At 45.4% G+C, this 17,453-nt stretch overlaps 1 protein-coding gene across 1 annotated transcript; it reads left to right on the top strand.

The window, feature by feature from the left end:
• The first annotated feature begins 756 nt into the window (after positions 1 to 756).
• On the top strand, positions 757 to 11,011 carry MEAF6 (MYST/Esa1 associated factor 6). The gene is made up of 7 exons (XM_061568026.1): positions 757 to 1,132; positions 5,720 to 5,835; positions 7,032 to 7,119; positions 8,225 to 8,270; positions 9,182 to 9,440; positions 9,826 to 9,859; positions 10,882 to 11,011. Exons 1-7 carry the CDS (start codon positions 1,043 to 1,045, stop codon positions 10,882 to 10,884), a joined length of 636 nt encoding a protein of 211 aa, XP_061424010.1. The 5' UTR covers positions 757 to 1,042; the 3' UTR covers positions 10,885 to 11,011.
• The last annotated feature ends 6,442 nt before the right edge of the window (positions 11,012 to 17,453 follow it).

Raw genomic sequence — 17,453 nt, 5'->3', positions numbered from 1 at the left:
CCATGGTAATTTAAAACTGCTGGTCACACAAACATCTCAAGTTGATCCAACTCGGGTGGTCACCAACTGAAATGTGACCGTGGTAATTTAAAACTGCTGGTCACACAAAATCTCAAGTTGATCCAACTGGGGTGGTCACCAACTGAAATGTGACCGTGGTAATTTAAAACTGCTGGTCACACAAACATCTCAAGTTGATCCAACTCGGGTGGTCACCAACTGAAATGTGACCGTGGTAATTTAAAACTGGTGGTCACAAAATCTCAAGTTGATCCAACTGGGGTGGTCACCAACTGAAATGTGACCATGGTAATTTAAAACTGCTGGTCACACAAACATCTCAAGTTGATCCAACTCGGGTGGTCACCAACTGAAATGTGCCCGTGGTCCGTTGCCCACGTGGCCACGTGCCAACTACCGATGATGGGACCTTGTTTGGGGGGCATCTTTAACCGTGAAAAGTTAACGATTTCCTAGCGCGCTCCAGCCACTAGGGTTCGCTATCCAACTGAAATGTGACCGTGGTAATTTAAAGCTGCTGGTCAAATAAACATCTCAAGTTTATCCAACTCGGGTGGTCACCAACTGAAATGTGCCCGTGGTCCGTTGCCCACGTGGCCACGTGCCAACTACCGATGGGATGGGACCTTGTTGGGGGGGCATCTTTAACCGTGAAAAGTTAACGATTTCCTAGCGCGCTCCAGCCACTAGGGTTCGCTATCCAACTGAAATGTGACCGTGGTAATTTAAAGCTGCTGGTCAAATAAACATCTCAAGTTTATCCAACTCGGGTGGTCACCAACTGAAATGTGCCCGTGGTCCGTTGCCCACGTGGCCACGTGCCAACTACCGATGGGATGGGACCTTGTTGGGGGGGCATCTTTAACCGTGAAAAGTTAACGATTTCCTAGCGCGCTCCAGCCACTAGGGTTCGCTATCCCCACCACTTCCCCCCCCCCCCCGGACGCCCTCCACGCGTGATGCACACGGGAGGAGGTTGGTGAGCGAGGAGAAGGGAGGAAGAGGAGGAGGCAAAGGCGACATGGCCGCCTTCAAGAACTCTGGCTCGCCCCAGCTGCCCGACACGAGGCACGAGCTGAGCGAGCTGGTCAAGAGGCAGCAGGAGATCGCGGTCAGCCCACGCAGTTGCATCCGACACCACCAAACAACCACCACAGACAACAACAACCACAACAACAACCACATCACACCGGGCCGTAGTTGATTACGAGAACAACAATAACGCTGCGAGTAGTGACGATGACGATTTTTTTTGTAGCATTCGTTCGTTGTGTGGGGGAGGTAGGAGGAGGGGAGCGGTGGCGCAGCGGTGAGCGCGGTCTGCGTCTCACTCCAGAGTTCGACTCCCACACCGGGGCCTCCCCCCTTTAGGTCGACTCAGCCTTAAACAACAAAAACCACAGCAACGACGACGAATCGGCGGCCTTGGTGCCTCTGGTGGTGTAAGCGGTCAGCGCTACGAACCCGCTCACGGCCAACAACACCCGGTGACGATTTATCTGAACCGATCCCGGGCCTCCCCTAGGTCGACTCGGCCTCAAATGAGTACGTTGGTTGCGGTGTGTAAGTTGAACATCGCCGCTGGGGGCTGGCCACCCACCCCCTCGTGCGCCTTGATAGGCGCTACTCGCTAACAGCACTTGCCCCAACAGTCTGTGCAGGCTACACGGGGGACCTTTGTCTTTGCTTTAGTGCACTGCGCCACAGTGTACGGTGTTGTAGAGTACTGTGGAGACCATCGATCACTTGCTATCGACTATAGATCACGTTATTGACTATTGATCACTTGCTATCGACTATCACTCACTTGCTATCGACTATCGATCACATGTTAGCGACTATCGATCACTTGCTATCGACTATCGATCACATGTTATCGACTATCGATCACTTGCTATCGACTATCGATCACATGTTAGCGACTATCGATCACTTGCTATCGACTATCGATCACATGTTATCGACTATCGATCACTTGCTATCGACTATCGATCACTTGCTATCGACTATCGATCACTTGCTATCGACTATCGATCACTTGCTATCGACTATTGATAGCTAGAGATAGCAAGTGAGAGTGCGACCGGCTGAGTTACTACTACATCATAACACACTAATGAGTTATAATGATTCGTTATCGTATAATGGTTTACAATAATTATGTTTTGTTATCGTATGTATGCACTACTTTGGTAATAACGTCATGGTGATTGTCTGCAAAGATAATGGAAAATTAAGAAGAGGTTTTACTCTTTATGGCAAAAAAACAAGAGTTGTGTTAAGATGTTAAAACACCAAAATATAAACCTTTTGCAAGGAATCAAAGTTACTGCATTAAGCCAATTCCCAATAACCTTGTTGGTCTCTACATTGACCACAAAATGTAGATATTTGGTGTTTGAACGTCTTAACACATCTACTGTTTAATCGCCTAGAAAGGATAAAACGCCTATTATTACTATTTTAACTTCTTTGATACTGGCAAATTAAAAAAAAGAGTTCCCGTCATATTTGCAAATATATTTCGTGCGTTGTTGGTATAATAATAGCACGTTACACGTGTGGGTGTAAGGCCAGGCCGTAATTATAATAAAAATGGGGGGGTTCACATCCCCCCAAATATTCAAATATGCTCAAAATGCCCCCCCCCTACAATATATTGCTATAAAAAATATAATTGCTATGCTATGTAAATAAAAACAACAATTTTGCTTAACCTTGGCCACAATATCTGGACTTGTCTTCATATGAATCAATGCATAGATTTCTGTTGATGTGATTGTGGTTATGGTTGTACTTTATTAATCCCTAATCTCTGCCGTTACATACAATGAAACAAGAAATGGTAAAAAAAAAGTTGAAACAGAGCAATGTAATACAATACACTAGTAGACATTATTGTAAAATATACATAAAAAGTCCATCCCATGTGTTAGTGAATTTTTAAATGTTTTAGGTAGGAAACTAGTTTTCAAATTTATATTTTTTTCTGGAGGGGGGACCCCCCCAGACACCCTGGAAGATTTGGTCCCCCCCAATGTTGACTCCATGGCTACGGCCTTTGTGTAAGGAATGCCTTCACACTGCGTTACTTTGAATGTTTAGGTTATAACGGTGCTTGTGGTAATGTATTTTAATGCGTTAAGATTGTGTTACAATCGAGTAATGGCACACGCCGCGTGTATAATGATGGCTATGTGGGTTATCACTTTGCGTACTTCCAACGATGTTAGTGTACGTGAATGTTAAGCGATGGATAGGGTTGGTCCATATGTCTGTGACCCCCCCCCCCACCGCATTTAATTATCTAAAACTGAATAGATTTTTTTAAAGTCATGTTTATTTAAAACATGAATTAATATTCAGGGGGGTGGCGGTGGCGGAAACCACGTTAGGTGTCAATTAATTGGGGGTCGCAAGACATCTGGACCAGCCTGTAGGGCCAGATGTTCAGTATGAAAGCACCACCTCTGGCCAACATCATCATTGGCCACATGCTCACGTGACCCCCATAGTTGAGTTTTCAGGTCCATACGGCGTGCAGCCGTTTCAATAGGGGCAAAATGAAGTATTTTGTCTATTTGTTTGTGTTTCTCCCTTTGTGATGGGACTGTAGGATGAACGTTGAGATGTATAAGGGCACGTGGTGACCAATAAGGTCTGAATTGGGCTGTAATAAGATAGGCAGCAGACAATCTTAATAGGTATGGATCTATCCACTGCTGGATGAAGGCCTTCCTTCCCCAGGAACGTCACCATCTCGCGAAACCGAAATCAAGAGAGGAGCCTCCTTCGCCTGTCAGCTGATTTTTATCGCTCCACGTTTCTCTACAACGGATGTGGCTCAATAGGCATTATTCACGACCGCTGCTGAAACACAGCTGTTTCAACCTATTCATATTTTTTCACACTGTGATACTGCTAAAAAAGGTCACATTTTGTAGCTGCTCACCTCGAATGCTCTGATAGTGCATTGTCTTTGTGCTGTCCGCCTTGTGGCGTTTTGACGACACTGGTGGTGAGACTAGGCCATAAAGAAGGCTGCTATCTTTGGTGTAGGCCATCAGTTTTAAAGACAATGCCCATTTATTATATTATCGGAGCATGTTTGTTTGCATGTTCAGCACAAGTACCGTGTATGGTTAATGCAGACTCGATTCTTTGCAAAAGGTTTTCTATTTGGCGTTTGAACATCTTAACACCTGTTTTATTGCCAGAAAGGGGTAAAACCTATTCTTGTTTTTTAATACTTTGATACTTGCAAAAAGGTCCCATTTTAGTGTTCAACGTTGTTTTGGCTCCTATACCCCATACCTCTCGCCTGACCCAACATGGTTCGGAAGTAATAAATGTATGAATAATGAACGTCAATATTTTAACCAATTGTTCATTTTGTGAGGTATCCTCACTATCTTCTAGTAAACTGCAAGCGAATAAAACAAATTAAACGGACGCTCTGCACGCGTGGCGTAATTTGTGCGCGTTCCCTGGTTACGCTTGGAAACCCACATTGCTGACGATCAGCGAGTTTATAGAAGGTCTTTTATATTATTCTAGGTTACCATATGGATTTAAATGTTGTAGTTATTTTATATTGGCAGGTACGGTTTACCTATATTATTGTACAGAGTAATTGAGTTTTCAGGTCCATACAGCAGGCAGTCATTTCAATATGGACAAAAATTAATATTTTGCCTCTTTGTTTGTGTTTCTCCCTTGTGATGGGACTGTAGGATGAACGTTGAGATTTATAAGGGTACACGGTGATCAATACGGTCTGAATTGGTCTGTAATGAGGTAGGCACTGATAAGGGGTTGACGGGTATGATGATCTATGTTCATGCATTTATAAATCACCTCATGTTACCTCCTGGGACATTGGCACGTACCCCCAAGGGGGTCCACGTAACCCCGCTTGAGAACCACTGGCTTAAACTGAGCACCACTTTGAGGGGAACAGCCAACAATGTGGATGTGCTTGTCTCCGCCATAGGAATGTGACATTTCCACCACTGGCTTGGGGCCTAGAAACAGGGGATGGGCACGGCTGCACTTCTCGGTTGAATGTGAAACCAGTTTGGCATCGTCCACTGCTGGATGAAGGCTTCCTCAACTCGCAGCCATCTCATAATGCGCCTCTAATTATTCACCCAGAGCACCTGCTCAGGAACTGACCTCATCACTCCACCTTCTCGGTGGACGTCGTCTCTGTCACGTCCCATCCCTCGGCTGCCACCCTGGTTTCACATTCAACCGAGAAGTGCAGCCGTGCCCATCCCCTGTTTCTAGGCCCCAAGCCAGTGGTGGAAATGTCACATTCCTATGACCGAGACAGGTACATCCACAGGACAAGCATTGTTGGCTGTTTCCTCCCAAAACGGTGCTCGGTTTAAGCCAGTGGTTCTCAACCGGGGTTACCTGGACCCCCTTGGGGGTACGTGGCAATGTCCCAGAAGGTAACATGAGGTGATTTATAAATGCATTAAATTATATCATCATACCCGTCAACCCCTTATCAGTGCCTACCTTATTACAGACCAATTCAGACCTTGTTGGTCGCCCACTTGACATCGACCCTTCGAGCGAACTTCTCCTGGACACGAGGCTCGTTGACTTTTCTAAGCAAATGTGTCCGATTACATTGGTTTGCATCCGTTGTATTTTTAAAATTGATTTCTTTTTTTGTCTTTTTTTACAGGACACTCTGAAAAATCTTGAGCGACAAATCTACGCGTTTGAGGGGAGCTACCTGGAGGACACGCAGGTGTATGGCAACATCGTGAGAGGATGGGACCGCTACCTCTCCAACCAGAGGCAAGCTAAACTAAACTATTAAGCTAAAGTACTTTTTATGTTACCAGTCAAGGCCCACTGAGCTATGTAACTCGTTTTCAGAAGCGACCTGGCCACAAATGATAGCTCAACGAAGTGGCTGATCACGTGGAAATTTGTAGCGGCCAAATCACTCTAAACACGTTGATTCTAAATGTGGAGGGAAAAGCTGGAGGACCCGGAGGAAAATCCACGTGACCACGGGGAGAGAGACATGCAAACTCTAAATATACAGGCTTCCGGGTCGGAATCGAGCCCACAGGCTCCTGCATACCAGGTGAGATGGTTAACATCGCGTCACCCAACAGGCGATGGCAGATGTAGCAGAGCCTGCGAACAGATGAATTCCACCCGTCCTGGTTTCGGTGTGCTCTCGTAATAATCGTAATAAAGGTTTAGTTTGAGTTAGCATGTCGTCGTAGTCCATGCAGATTGCAACTGACATTGTCTGAGGAGGCATAGACATGGGCTGGAAGGCAGCAGCCAACCGTTGCCTTGCCCTATGAACACACAACTCAAACCAATCACGAGTGTCATCATGGAGAATATAAATAACAAAGAAGATAAGCAGACAGTGTCCCTTCACGTAAAAAACAAGTATTTATTATATAACGCAAAAGCAACATGGCCTTCTTGGAGTGCATATTTCTCTATTTTGTTTATATTCTCAATGACTTGGATGATTATGTTGAGTTGTCTACTATACAATTTTGCGTTGAACTGTATATGTGTGCGTATATATATATATATTTAATATTTGCGAAGAAAATGGGTGTGGATGTTATTCAAACAAACGCATGACGTATGTATGCATGTTGAACTTCTTTCGCAGCGTACATAGACAATCATGATGATCGGAGGTGTGGCGGGAAGGACAACAAACTAGACACAAAAAGCAGTTATCAAGAAATGACTTTTCAATCTAGATTTAAAAGTGGAAAGCTCCAATGGCTTCCTAACATTGGAAGGAAGAGTGTTCCAGACGGCCGCAGAAGTGCATCTGAAAGCGCGCAACGCAGTGTGACGGTCTTTGTTCGATGGCTAGCTAAAAGCCGTCGCTGCGAGGATGGATGACCGGAGTTTGCGTGATGGTTTATGCTCCTTGTGCCGTGTGTTTAAAGAGATTGGTGTGTGCGCGTGCTTCGTTGTTTTTGTTGTGCCCCTGGCTCGCCGCACAGGGGTGGCTCTGGACCCGTCGAGAGGAAGAGCCGGAGGTTTAAAGAGGCAGAGAGATTGTTCAGCAAATCCTCCGTCACATCCTCAGCCGTGAGTTGATGTTCACCGTGTCTCAAAAAACATTTTAAAGTTACAGATATTCAAGATGGAGGTGGCCAGAGGATGGCTCAGGGAATTGTACACTGAGCCACCACTGTTGATTTAATGAGTTTGAGTCTGGGTTTCAACCATCCATGATTCAACCGGGTTCTTATGTTTTGGAGCACTCACTCAAATTAGCACATATTAAAAGAAAAAAAATACATTTGTTTTTATTCAATTAATTTGTCTAAATTCCAGGTCTGAGAAATTATTGGGTTGACTTTCGTGCATTTCTCTCAAGTGGGAAAGTGGTGCCTCCTACCAGGTCACTTATCGGGATCTCAGCAGTATTTACGTAAAGTTCGCTACTGTGGGCTCTTCCCTAACACTCGGGGACATGCACTGTTCTGTGAGATTTCTGAATGGATTCATTTGCCCCATTAACTATCTGACCACCTCTAAACATGCCCATTCAAATGTCAAGACTTGAGAGACCAGGATAAGTTTTATTTGCAGGAGTGGCATGCGTCACCAAAATGACAAAATACAAAATAATAAAGTCAAAACAATGAAAACTGCATCACGATGAGGAATTACAAATATTGCAAACATATTTTGTTTTTTTCGGTAAAGTCACGTTGGTAAAACAATCAATAAAATCAAATAAATGAAAACTAAATTAAATCACGACTTTCGGAGGCAACGCAAGCTTCCTTCATCAGGTGTAAAAAAGGGCCCAGCAATGAACTGTAGCGAGAGTTATTTTTTACACCTGATGAAGGACGCTTGTGTTGCCTCCGAAACGTCATGATTTAATTTAGTTGTTTTCATTTATTTTATTTTATTGATTTTTTACCTACGTGACTTTACCGAAAAAATCACAGAGTATGAATTGTTGCAGTCACGAAAGCTTCAAATCTAGAATTGCAAACATAATTCCTTGCAGTGCACAATGTAGTGGGCAGATTACCTCCAGAATAAACAAAGCACAAATTACAAAGCCCAAGCTTCAAACATTAACATTAAACATAAATATGCTGACTAATAGCACTCGTATATGTCAACAAAGTCAATCAAGTTTTAAAACGTGTATCGCGTCTGCTTTTTTCTACAGGCTGTGGGTGTAGTTGTGAACCAAGATGGAGCAGAGGAAGATAAGAGTGAGTGTTCGTTGTTCCTTGATCAGATCTGAAGGGTTTATTTTAAACCAAAGTCCCACTGTGGGACAGAGGTCACAACCGGGTACCCGATACCCGTACCCTACCCGATACCCGGCTACCCGTACCCGGCCAGGTACGGGTACGGGTACCTGTTTGCGACCCTAGTGCGGCCGGGTACGGGTACGGGTAGGCCGTGAGTCACTGGTGAGTCATCGTTTGTCACTCATTTCGGGTAAGGTACGAGTACGGGTAAGGAACGGGTACCCGTACCCAGCCGGGTACGGGTACGGGTACCCATTTGCGTCCCTGGTGCGGCCGGGTACGGGTAAGGAATCAAAACCCGTTTGCGACCTCTGCTGTGGGACGTGTCGACACGGTGGGCAGCAGAGGGCAGCACAGCCAAATCCATTGCTGTGGAGCAGGAGTGGGGAACCTTTTCTCTGCCAAGGGCCATTTGGATATTTAGAACATCATTCGCGGGCCATACAAAATTATCAACTTAATAAAAGAAGAAATATTAAAAAATACTTTTTTTAAAAACACGCTTTAATGAAATGTACCGTACTCATAATGGCAGAACTCCACGACTCCAGGAAGTGGCCGCAAAGCTTGCCATAACGTAAGGAGCCGTGGTGATTTACAGCCAACGTCAGATGGCTGGAACTGCTTCTCTTCGGTGAGGCGTGTGATGTTAGCTGGTATTGATGATGTTGCTACTCGCAACTGCTTTTCCAGGTTTCCTCCTAGATTTATTGAATTTCGAGTCCCGCCTGCGGTTGCCTTGGCGGCGCAGCGCGCCTTGAATTGCTGAGCAATGGAAGCAAGCGCGCCACTCTAGATGCAAATCCTGACCCTCATTCTCCTTGCCGCGCGCTTCAGCACCGACACGATCGCTTTCGTCTCTGCCGCAGAAGAGAAGCTCGAGAAGGAAGAGCGCCGGGAGGAGAAGGTGAAGCCCGCGCCGGTGGAGGAGGAAGCGGTGGCGGCGCGGGAGTGCGAGCCGGAGCCCGGTGAAGCCGAGGCCGCCAGCGACTCGCCCGCCAAGCCCACGGACGGCGGAGGCGGCGATGGCGGCCAGCCAGAGCAGCTCGCTCCAGCAGCAGCGGCAGCAGCGGCAGCCACTGCCCCGCACGGCAGCCACAAGAAGAGGAAGCACAAAGCACGGCACCGGTACGCCACTGGTGTGTCCGGTCTGATGCCACCGCTGTGTGCGACTGCTGTGCTGGCGCGGTACAGCCCCCCGCGAGAGTCGCACGGACGGCGCGGTGGTCACGCAGGTTGGCAAAACAGTCACGCGTAGGGCAACCCTCGCTTGTGTGTGTGTGTGTGGAGGGGAACGTGATGGATGAGCAAGAGTCATCCACAAACACTAATCGCATTTTCCCCCTTCGATTAGCACGGTTGGCTACGTATGGTGCGAAAGAAGTTCAACATACATATAGCTACGGGGTGATTCGAGTCGCATAAGAAAAACTGGTAGGTTTTTCTTGCATGAGAAACGAACACGTGAGGACATTGAAGGGCTCTAACTTGTTGCTTTCGCATTGTGTTGCAGATTTGAGTGGAAAATCAACAAGAAACCCCGAAGTGTAAGTACTGCGTTGTAAATAGTGTTTATAAAATGCATACATTATCAAATTTCATCATCATCATCGTCAGCTACGATCATTCCGCTGCTGGGTGAAGGCCTCCCCAAGCTGTGGACATCGCTCGTGATCTCACGGTGGATCACTCCTTCCAGTTCCCGGACACGAGCTCATTTTGTCACTCCGTCTCCGTGATGGACGTGCTGTTGGGGTGCGTTCCTTTCTCTGGCTGCCACTCTTGTTTCAACTGCTGGCCGTCGTCCCTTGGAGCGATATCTTGCCCGAGCACTCTAGATTTTTCTGAGCAGCCAATATGGTGTCTGACTTGCAAGTTTTTTTTTTTAATAATTGGATCAATATTAAAGGTGAAAGCTACGCATATCAACAAATACTGCAATGTCAAAAGGGCAAACGGGACAGATGAGCAGATAGACAAAATACATTCCTAACAACAAATTCCAAAGACCAACTTGTCAGATCTCAGGCTAAGAATCATTGAGCCTTATTTAGACTTGAATTGAAAACTGCCTGGAAATACCAACCGTTGTAAATAAATAAATGTGTCTGTAAATCCATCTGTGGGGAGCTCTGAATATTCCCTTTAATTGCCTGGTGGGCTTTCTATGGGTACTCTGGTTTCCTTCCACAAGCCCAACGCTCGCGGAACAAGTGTCATCGTGACGGCCTGTGTTCCACCGTGCATTTAAATGTAACACTGCATCCGGTGATTGAAGTCACCTAAACACACACACACGGGGTGAGGCAGGCAAGGAGAAGTCGTCACCCTCGACGATACTTCGCGAGTCGTTGCTGAACAGAACCCCCGTGCAGAGTGTGGGTGGTGCGAGGTGAAGAGGGATCAGTGGAATCGTATAGAGTGGGAGAGCCTTGGACCTGCCCATGGGTAGATCACTTAAGACGATGATAATGATGATGTTCACACCTCTGATTACTACTGTTCGCTATGAACGTTGTGAAAGAAGTTCTACATGATGATGATGATGTTTCTTATGCTGTCTTCACAGTAAAATGAAGGATTTCCAGCGAGCTGGGTGAAGCCGTTGAAGTGATCTCCGCCTCTACCCTTCGTGAAAAAGAGTTTGAACATTTCCCCTGTAGCTTCTGTTAATGATAACTTTAAACGGGAAAAAACAAGGAGCTCTCCCATGTGTTTTCTGGTTGTGCGTTTTGGGAGCGTCAGGAAGTGAATTCAGTTAGGGCTCATCGTGCCGATCAATGTTGCGGTACGGCCAGAAAAAACACGGGAGAACCAGAAATTCAAGTGAGTTTGAATGCTTGGTGAACATAAAGTTATTCCGCTGCGTAGGTTTTTGGGATTTTGCTTCCGTAGAGCTCTTCAATGCGTTGTCGCGGTGCACCGCATCTTTTTTTGGTCCGATGTCCGACGTTTCGCTCCACGCGCTAGGACGTCATTGTGCAGAACAACGCGCGGCACAACCCCCAAACACATCGGAGAGCTGCACGGCGCAACCACAAAAAACTCACAGTGGTTACAAAACAAAAACCTTGGTAAAGTGATAATCGTGAATAAGATGCAGCGATGAACCTCTCTGCAGAACATGCGCAAAGTTGCAGTCATAGCAAGGACATTGATTCCGTGCTGTGACGTGCAGCTTGAAAGCACAAAGAAGGGGCCTTAGTGTCTTCCCAGCAATATCTTGTCTGCAAATGTTTCTCACCTGAGTAAGAGTCGCTGCAAGGGTACTGAATGCTCTCTGATTTGTGATTAGGATTGTGCGCGTGGCACGATCTGAAAACACATAAGGGAACCATGCGGCACAACCACGAAATCCTACGCAACGATCGTAGCAGTATACCGAATGCTATCAAGCAAAAAGAACAGTAGTAATTTTCAAAAAAATTTTATTCAACAGTGGTGACTGATTGTGTCTCAATGTTTATATTATAGTGGATACTCAGAGGCCTTCATCCAGTAGTGCGTTTGATCATGACCAGGGGTGGGAAACCACGATAACAAGTTGAGACCTTTTTTTCGAATTTGCTAAATGCATGTGTCCTTAATAAATAACGTCTCAAATTTCGATTTAAAGCTTTGGTGACTGCAGGGATTCATCTTCTTGGTTCTTTCGGTAAAGTCACGTAGAAGGGAAATAATAAAATAATAAAATACAACATAATAAAATTATTCTCACGACGTTTCGGCCACAACGCAAGCAGCCGTCCTCAGGTGAAGAACAGGTCTGTCAGACGCTGTCTTTCCGACAGACCTGTTCTTCACCTGTGGACGGCTGCTTGCGTTGTGGTCGAAACGTCGTGAGAATTATTTTATTATGTTTTATTATTTTATTATTTCCCTTCTATGTTACTTTACCGAAAGAACCAAGAAGAAAAATAACGTCTCGTGAAGTGTCCCTTAAAGAGCCGCATCCGACTCCGGAGCCGCAGGTTTCCGACCCCTGATCGTGACCGATGATGATGGCGGTGATGCCCTTAGGGTGGAGTTGTGATGCAGTGGATAGCGAGTTGCTACGAGTTTGATTCCGTCTAACGTCGGTTGGCGAGTGATACATGAGCTGGACCTGAGAAACCCTACTCCCACTCCTCCACCAACATTGTTTTGACTGGCGTGGTGAAGTATGGTCAGACAAACTGCCACGACCAATCCACGTGTGGGGAGGCGTTTATCCAACAGTCGAATGACAAGGGCTGTAAGTCATCAAAAAAATGTTCCTCAATCTTAGCTATAATTCCAAACTTTACCCTTGAATACCACGTAAAGAAATCAACTTTAGTTCGCATAATCGTTTTGCTTTACCAGTTATAAATGTAGCAGTCTTATTTACTTTTTTGCCGTTTGTTTTTTATCGCAGTGTCCGGCAACAGTTTGTAGAAAAAAATTTAATGACAAGTGTGTTTAGTGTCGAGCTTTGTGTGCTTTCAACCAACGTTACGATCACGTGTCCTGTCAGCGCTTGTGACATCTCCGTTACAGACATGGCCATGCATTAACAGCGTGTTGTGGAGTCTCATCGACACGACACCAGTTGGAGAAAAATGTTTTTAAAGCTACCGCATTAATTACACGCAATAGATCTTTAACAAAATAAACTATTTGGTCATAAAAAACATTTCTCGATTGTCCTTCATTGACATCTCAATAGGTGCCGTGCAAAACTTACACACTTTTCAATCTCGACTCGTGTTTTCCCCCTGAAATGCGTGGTTGGCTTCCTCAGTTTTCCTCCACCATCCGAAGGCAAAAAATCTATATAATTTTTTTATGTATATATACATAAAGGCTTTTACGAACAATATGATTAATAATTTATTTTGGTTCAGGTCTGTTGGTACAATGTTAGTTTTTAATTAACATGCATTTGGCGTATTTGCCCACGTGACAACTTGATTTGATTGGCGCTGTCAGGTTATGGAGGGTTATCGTTAGAAATCGACATGACTTCGACACGATCTGACCCGAAAGAAACCGATGACGATTCCTTAATGGGAATAGCCAATGCAGGACCCTCCTGAAAAAAAGTATAGAGGCTCAGGGAGGTTTTCATGGGGAAACTGACTAATAATTTTACCATATTAAGCAATACCGATATGTATATTATACCATACTGTAAAAACGTTCCTTTATACTGCACTACAAGGTGTAGATGCTGCCATAGTGCAATGGTTAAGTAGAATGGACTTGCAATCCAGAGATCGCAGGTTCGATCTCCCAACGGTAGTTAAAATCACGGGGCGAGTTTCTAAGACCCTCTCTACCTCTATTCACCCAGCAGTATGAACACAGCACAATTCTGTCGATCAGGATTGTGCGTGGTGGGTTAAAGTCGAGGTCCTGCATGTATGTTGAACTTCTTACGCACCGTATGCGGCCAACCGTGCTAATCGGAGCTGCAGCCTCATCCAACACGTGTGGCCTGCGTGTAAGATTTGGCCACATCGAGCAGCAGTGGCGTTAACAAGTGCTGCATTGGCCGGGACACACCCTTACCTTTTACAGCTTTACAGGAAATTGTGCTTCGTACTTAAAAATGCAGATTTGAAGTCTTTAATCCAACAAAGTTTAGTGGCCAAGTTTGGCATTTCACCAGCACGGTTGCATGTTATTATTTCACTTACATAACTACACTTTGGCAAAGTCACAATGCCGTGATTTGCTCCGTGGGCAAATAACCGCGTTCCCACATTGGCTAATTCTCTGTGCTGCGTAAGCGGATTAGTAAGCAGCTTTGGCATCTTGGTGACGGTGGCGAAGAGAAGGTCGTAATCCCGTGGAGGAATTCGCTTGCACATCACTTCCAAATACAATTGTGAAATTCGAGATAAAAAAAAGATACTTTTATAAAAATTCACAATTTGCCAATTTTTGTGCGAACACTTGAATACGATAAGTTTATGACATCCTTTGAAACATCCACGCATTTAATTGGTATTCAGATTTCGATTTAAAGCTTTCGTGACTGCAGTGATTCATCTTCTTGGTTCTTTTGGTAAAGTCACGTAGAAGGGAAATAATAAAAATGTAACAATAAAATACAATTCTCACGACGTTTTGGACACAACGCAAGCAGCCGCAAGCAGCAGTTTCGGCTGCTTGCGTTGTGGCCGAAACGTGAGAATTGTATTTTATTATGTTTTATTTTTATTACTTCCCTTCTACGTGACTTTACCGAAAGAACCAAGAAGATGGTATTCAGATTTCAATGTTCCGTTCCTTCGAGAGCAGTGGCGTAGCTACATTATCAGCTCAGGGTGTGCGGCAATCGATCAGGCGGGGCCCCAATATTTGATTTGTCTCGCACGGACGCGCCAAGGCTATTGTAGATCACGGCTCCTCTTGCCGGATCACATCGTCGTTACGCTCACGGTCTGGAACATTGTAACGCTGTATGGGCGCTCCGTCTTCGCATAATGCAGCCACGACAGCTCTGTCGTGTGGCGGTTGTCAAGAGGGCCCCCAATTCGTTGCTTTGGCCACGCTAGGGGCTCCACGGTGGCGAGATGTGAAATACCTCGCCTCGTATACAGGGAGTTGTGGCTTCGATCCTGACCTTGACGCTTGTATGCTTGGAGTTTTCACGTTCTCCCCGTGGTCTTGTGGGTTTTTCTCCGGGTCCTTCCGTTTTCCCCCCTCCGCATTTTTAGAAACATGCGTCGTTTCGAGTATTTGGTTGTAATACTTATCCACACAATAAGCCACTTCGTTGAGAAATCACTTGTTACCAGGTCGCTTCAGAGAAAGAGCTATATAGCTCAGTGGGATTTTACCTGGTAAAACAAGACAACTAGTTTTAATAGTTACTGTTTTCTAGCCTTCCTCGATCCCTCGAGGGTTGGCAATGAGATGGACTTTGCTCGGCCACAGGGCCCAGTTTGTCGCTGGTAGTTCTCCAAATATGCAGCAGCAGCAGGCGTCAGGGTCGGGATCGAACCCAAGAGCTTCCAGCATGCCAGGCGAGGTAGTTAACACCTCGCCTCCGCAGCGAATACTGTATGTACAACACACCATGCACTCATGTTATGGAGCCATGGCAAGTGGAGGAGAGGTGATGAGGTGGCTTTGCCTTCCTCAGCAGGACTTTTTAAATGTGACATTGGTGCCACCACCACAGGACCGTCTGTATCAGTGTTCACTCATTTTCAGAGGGGAAGCACCTTCGCCCATAAGACATAGTCAGTGTGAGGACCGCCACACATTTAAAACCATTGGGGTTTGACAGCGGCACGATGATGATGATGGGGGAGTGTTTTCACGTGTTGTGTATTGTCAGTGGCCTTCGATGTCTCACGGGCCTTGCAAAGAAGAACACTGATCTGGAGGATGTCTCATGTCATCGTTGTGGACAGGAGCTCATGTTTCCGTATTTGCATATGGTTCAGGGTCCCGTTACAGACATTGCTTAGTCATTTCACACCGCTTTGTCAATCCTCTGCTGGACGGGGGCCCGCCCACACCGTGTCGGTCGTGAGGGCTGTTTGACCATACCTCGCCACGCTGCTCAGTAGAGCGGGTTCTAGATTTGAAGCTTTCGTGACTCCAAGGATTCATACTCTTAGTTCTTTCGGTAAAGTCACGTAGGTAAAAAATTAAATTGAAATTAATAAAAATTAAAATAATAAATCACGAAGTTTTGGAGGCAACACAAGTCTCCGTCACCAGGTGGGACCGTCACAGCCAGATTTGCTGCATCACCACTTGATGCATCACCACTTGATGCAGCAAATCTGGCTGTGACGGTCCCACCTGATGACGGAGACTTGTGTTGCCTCCGAAACGTCGTGATTTTTATTGTTTTATTTTTATTAATTTTAATTTCATTTTTTACCTACGTGACTTTACCGAAAGAACTAAGAGTATAGTAGAGCGGGTGCCAAGCACATGTCCGGATATCGCTTGCCACTAATTGTTAACCGTAGCCTGGAAATCAGAGTTAGTTCACCACACTGTGCGCTAACCACTGCGCCATCGCCCCTCCCTATTCACACCGTCGAAAGGAAAACTTAATCCAAACCCAAAATGTAACAGAAACAACCAAGTCCATCGCACTTCGCAAAGTTCTCGATATTACGCGACCGTTTTGACTCCGTTTTCTCGATGTTCTTCTCTACGCTTTGCAATTAAGGGACCAACATTCAGGCCTTGTGGGCAGTGTGACATTCAGGGGCTTGGCCAGTGGAGGGGGACAACCAAAATAGGAGCATTTTTTTACGAATTCGGTAAACAAACAAACAAATAAACTCTCCCCCCCCCCCCCGTGAACATTTCAAGAGCCGCAATGCACGCGGTGAACACGAGACGGCGGTTCTTATTAAATCCTTTATATTAAGTTCGCTTGCTTGCTTACGACCGTGCAAATCTTTCGGTCGTTTTTTAACCCACTTCCCGTGATCCAATCGAGCTGACATTTTCCACACAGACTCGTTGTGCGTGACAATTAATGTTCGTGAAATTTTTTTCCAAAATTGTACACTTTTTAGGACAAAAATATTATATTTAATTACCAATTGCTTAATGGTGCAATGCAATCATCTGACCCATAGGTGGCAGCCATCTCAAGCCAGAGGACGAGAGGACTCTAGCCGCCACGCATATAAAGGATTTATAGTGAAAACTTTGTTTTTACGGGTTATACTTGTTTTTTTTTTAAAACCGGTCACGAAGCGGTTCACTAAAGAGAGCCGCATGTGCCTCCGGAGCCGCAGGTTTTCAGACCTCTTGCCCGGGGCTGTGGGGGTCGGGGGGGTGGGGGAGACGTTATCGGTGGGTGCTGCCCAAGGCCGTAGCCATGGAGTCAACATTGGGTGGGACCAAATCTTCCAGGGGGTCTGGGCCCCCTCCCTCAGAAAAAAAAAATCAAAATTTGATAACGAATTTCTGCCATTTCCTGCCTAAAATATAACAAAAATTTCACGGACTTTTTATTTATTTTTCACAATAATGTGTAATAGTGTATTGTATTATATTGCTTTGTTTTTTTTCTTTTTGACCTTTACTTGTTTCATTGCACGTAATGAGAGATATTACGAATTAATAAAGTATAACCACAATCATATAAACATAAATCTATGTTATAGCAATATATTGGGGGGGACATTTTGA

The sequence above is a fragment of the Lethenteron reissneri genome, chromosome 40, assembly GCF_015708825.2.
Source record: "Lethenteron reissneri isolate LAM-NWPU_2019-01 chromosome 40, ASM1570882v1, whole genome shotgun sequence".
NCBI classification, from domain to species: Eukaryota; Metazoa; Chordata; class Hyperoartia; order Petromyzontiformes; family Petromyzontidae; genus Lethenteron; species Lethenteron reissneri.
The sequence above is the reverse complement of the archived record's forward strand: the minus strand, read 5'-3'. Positions and strand labels throughout refer to the sequence as shown.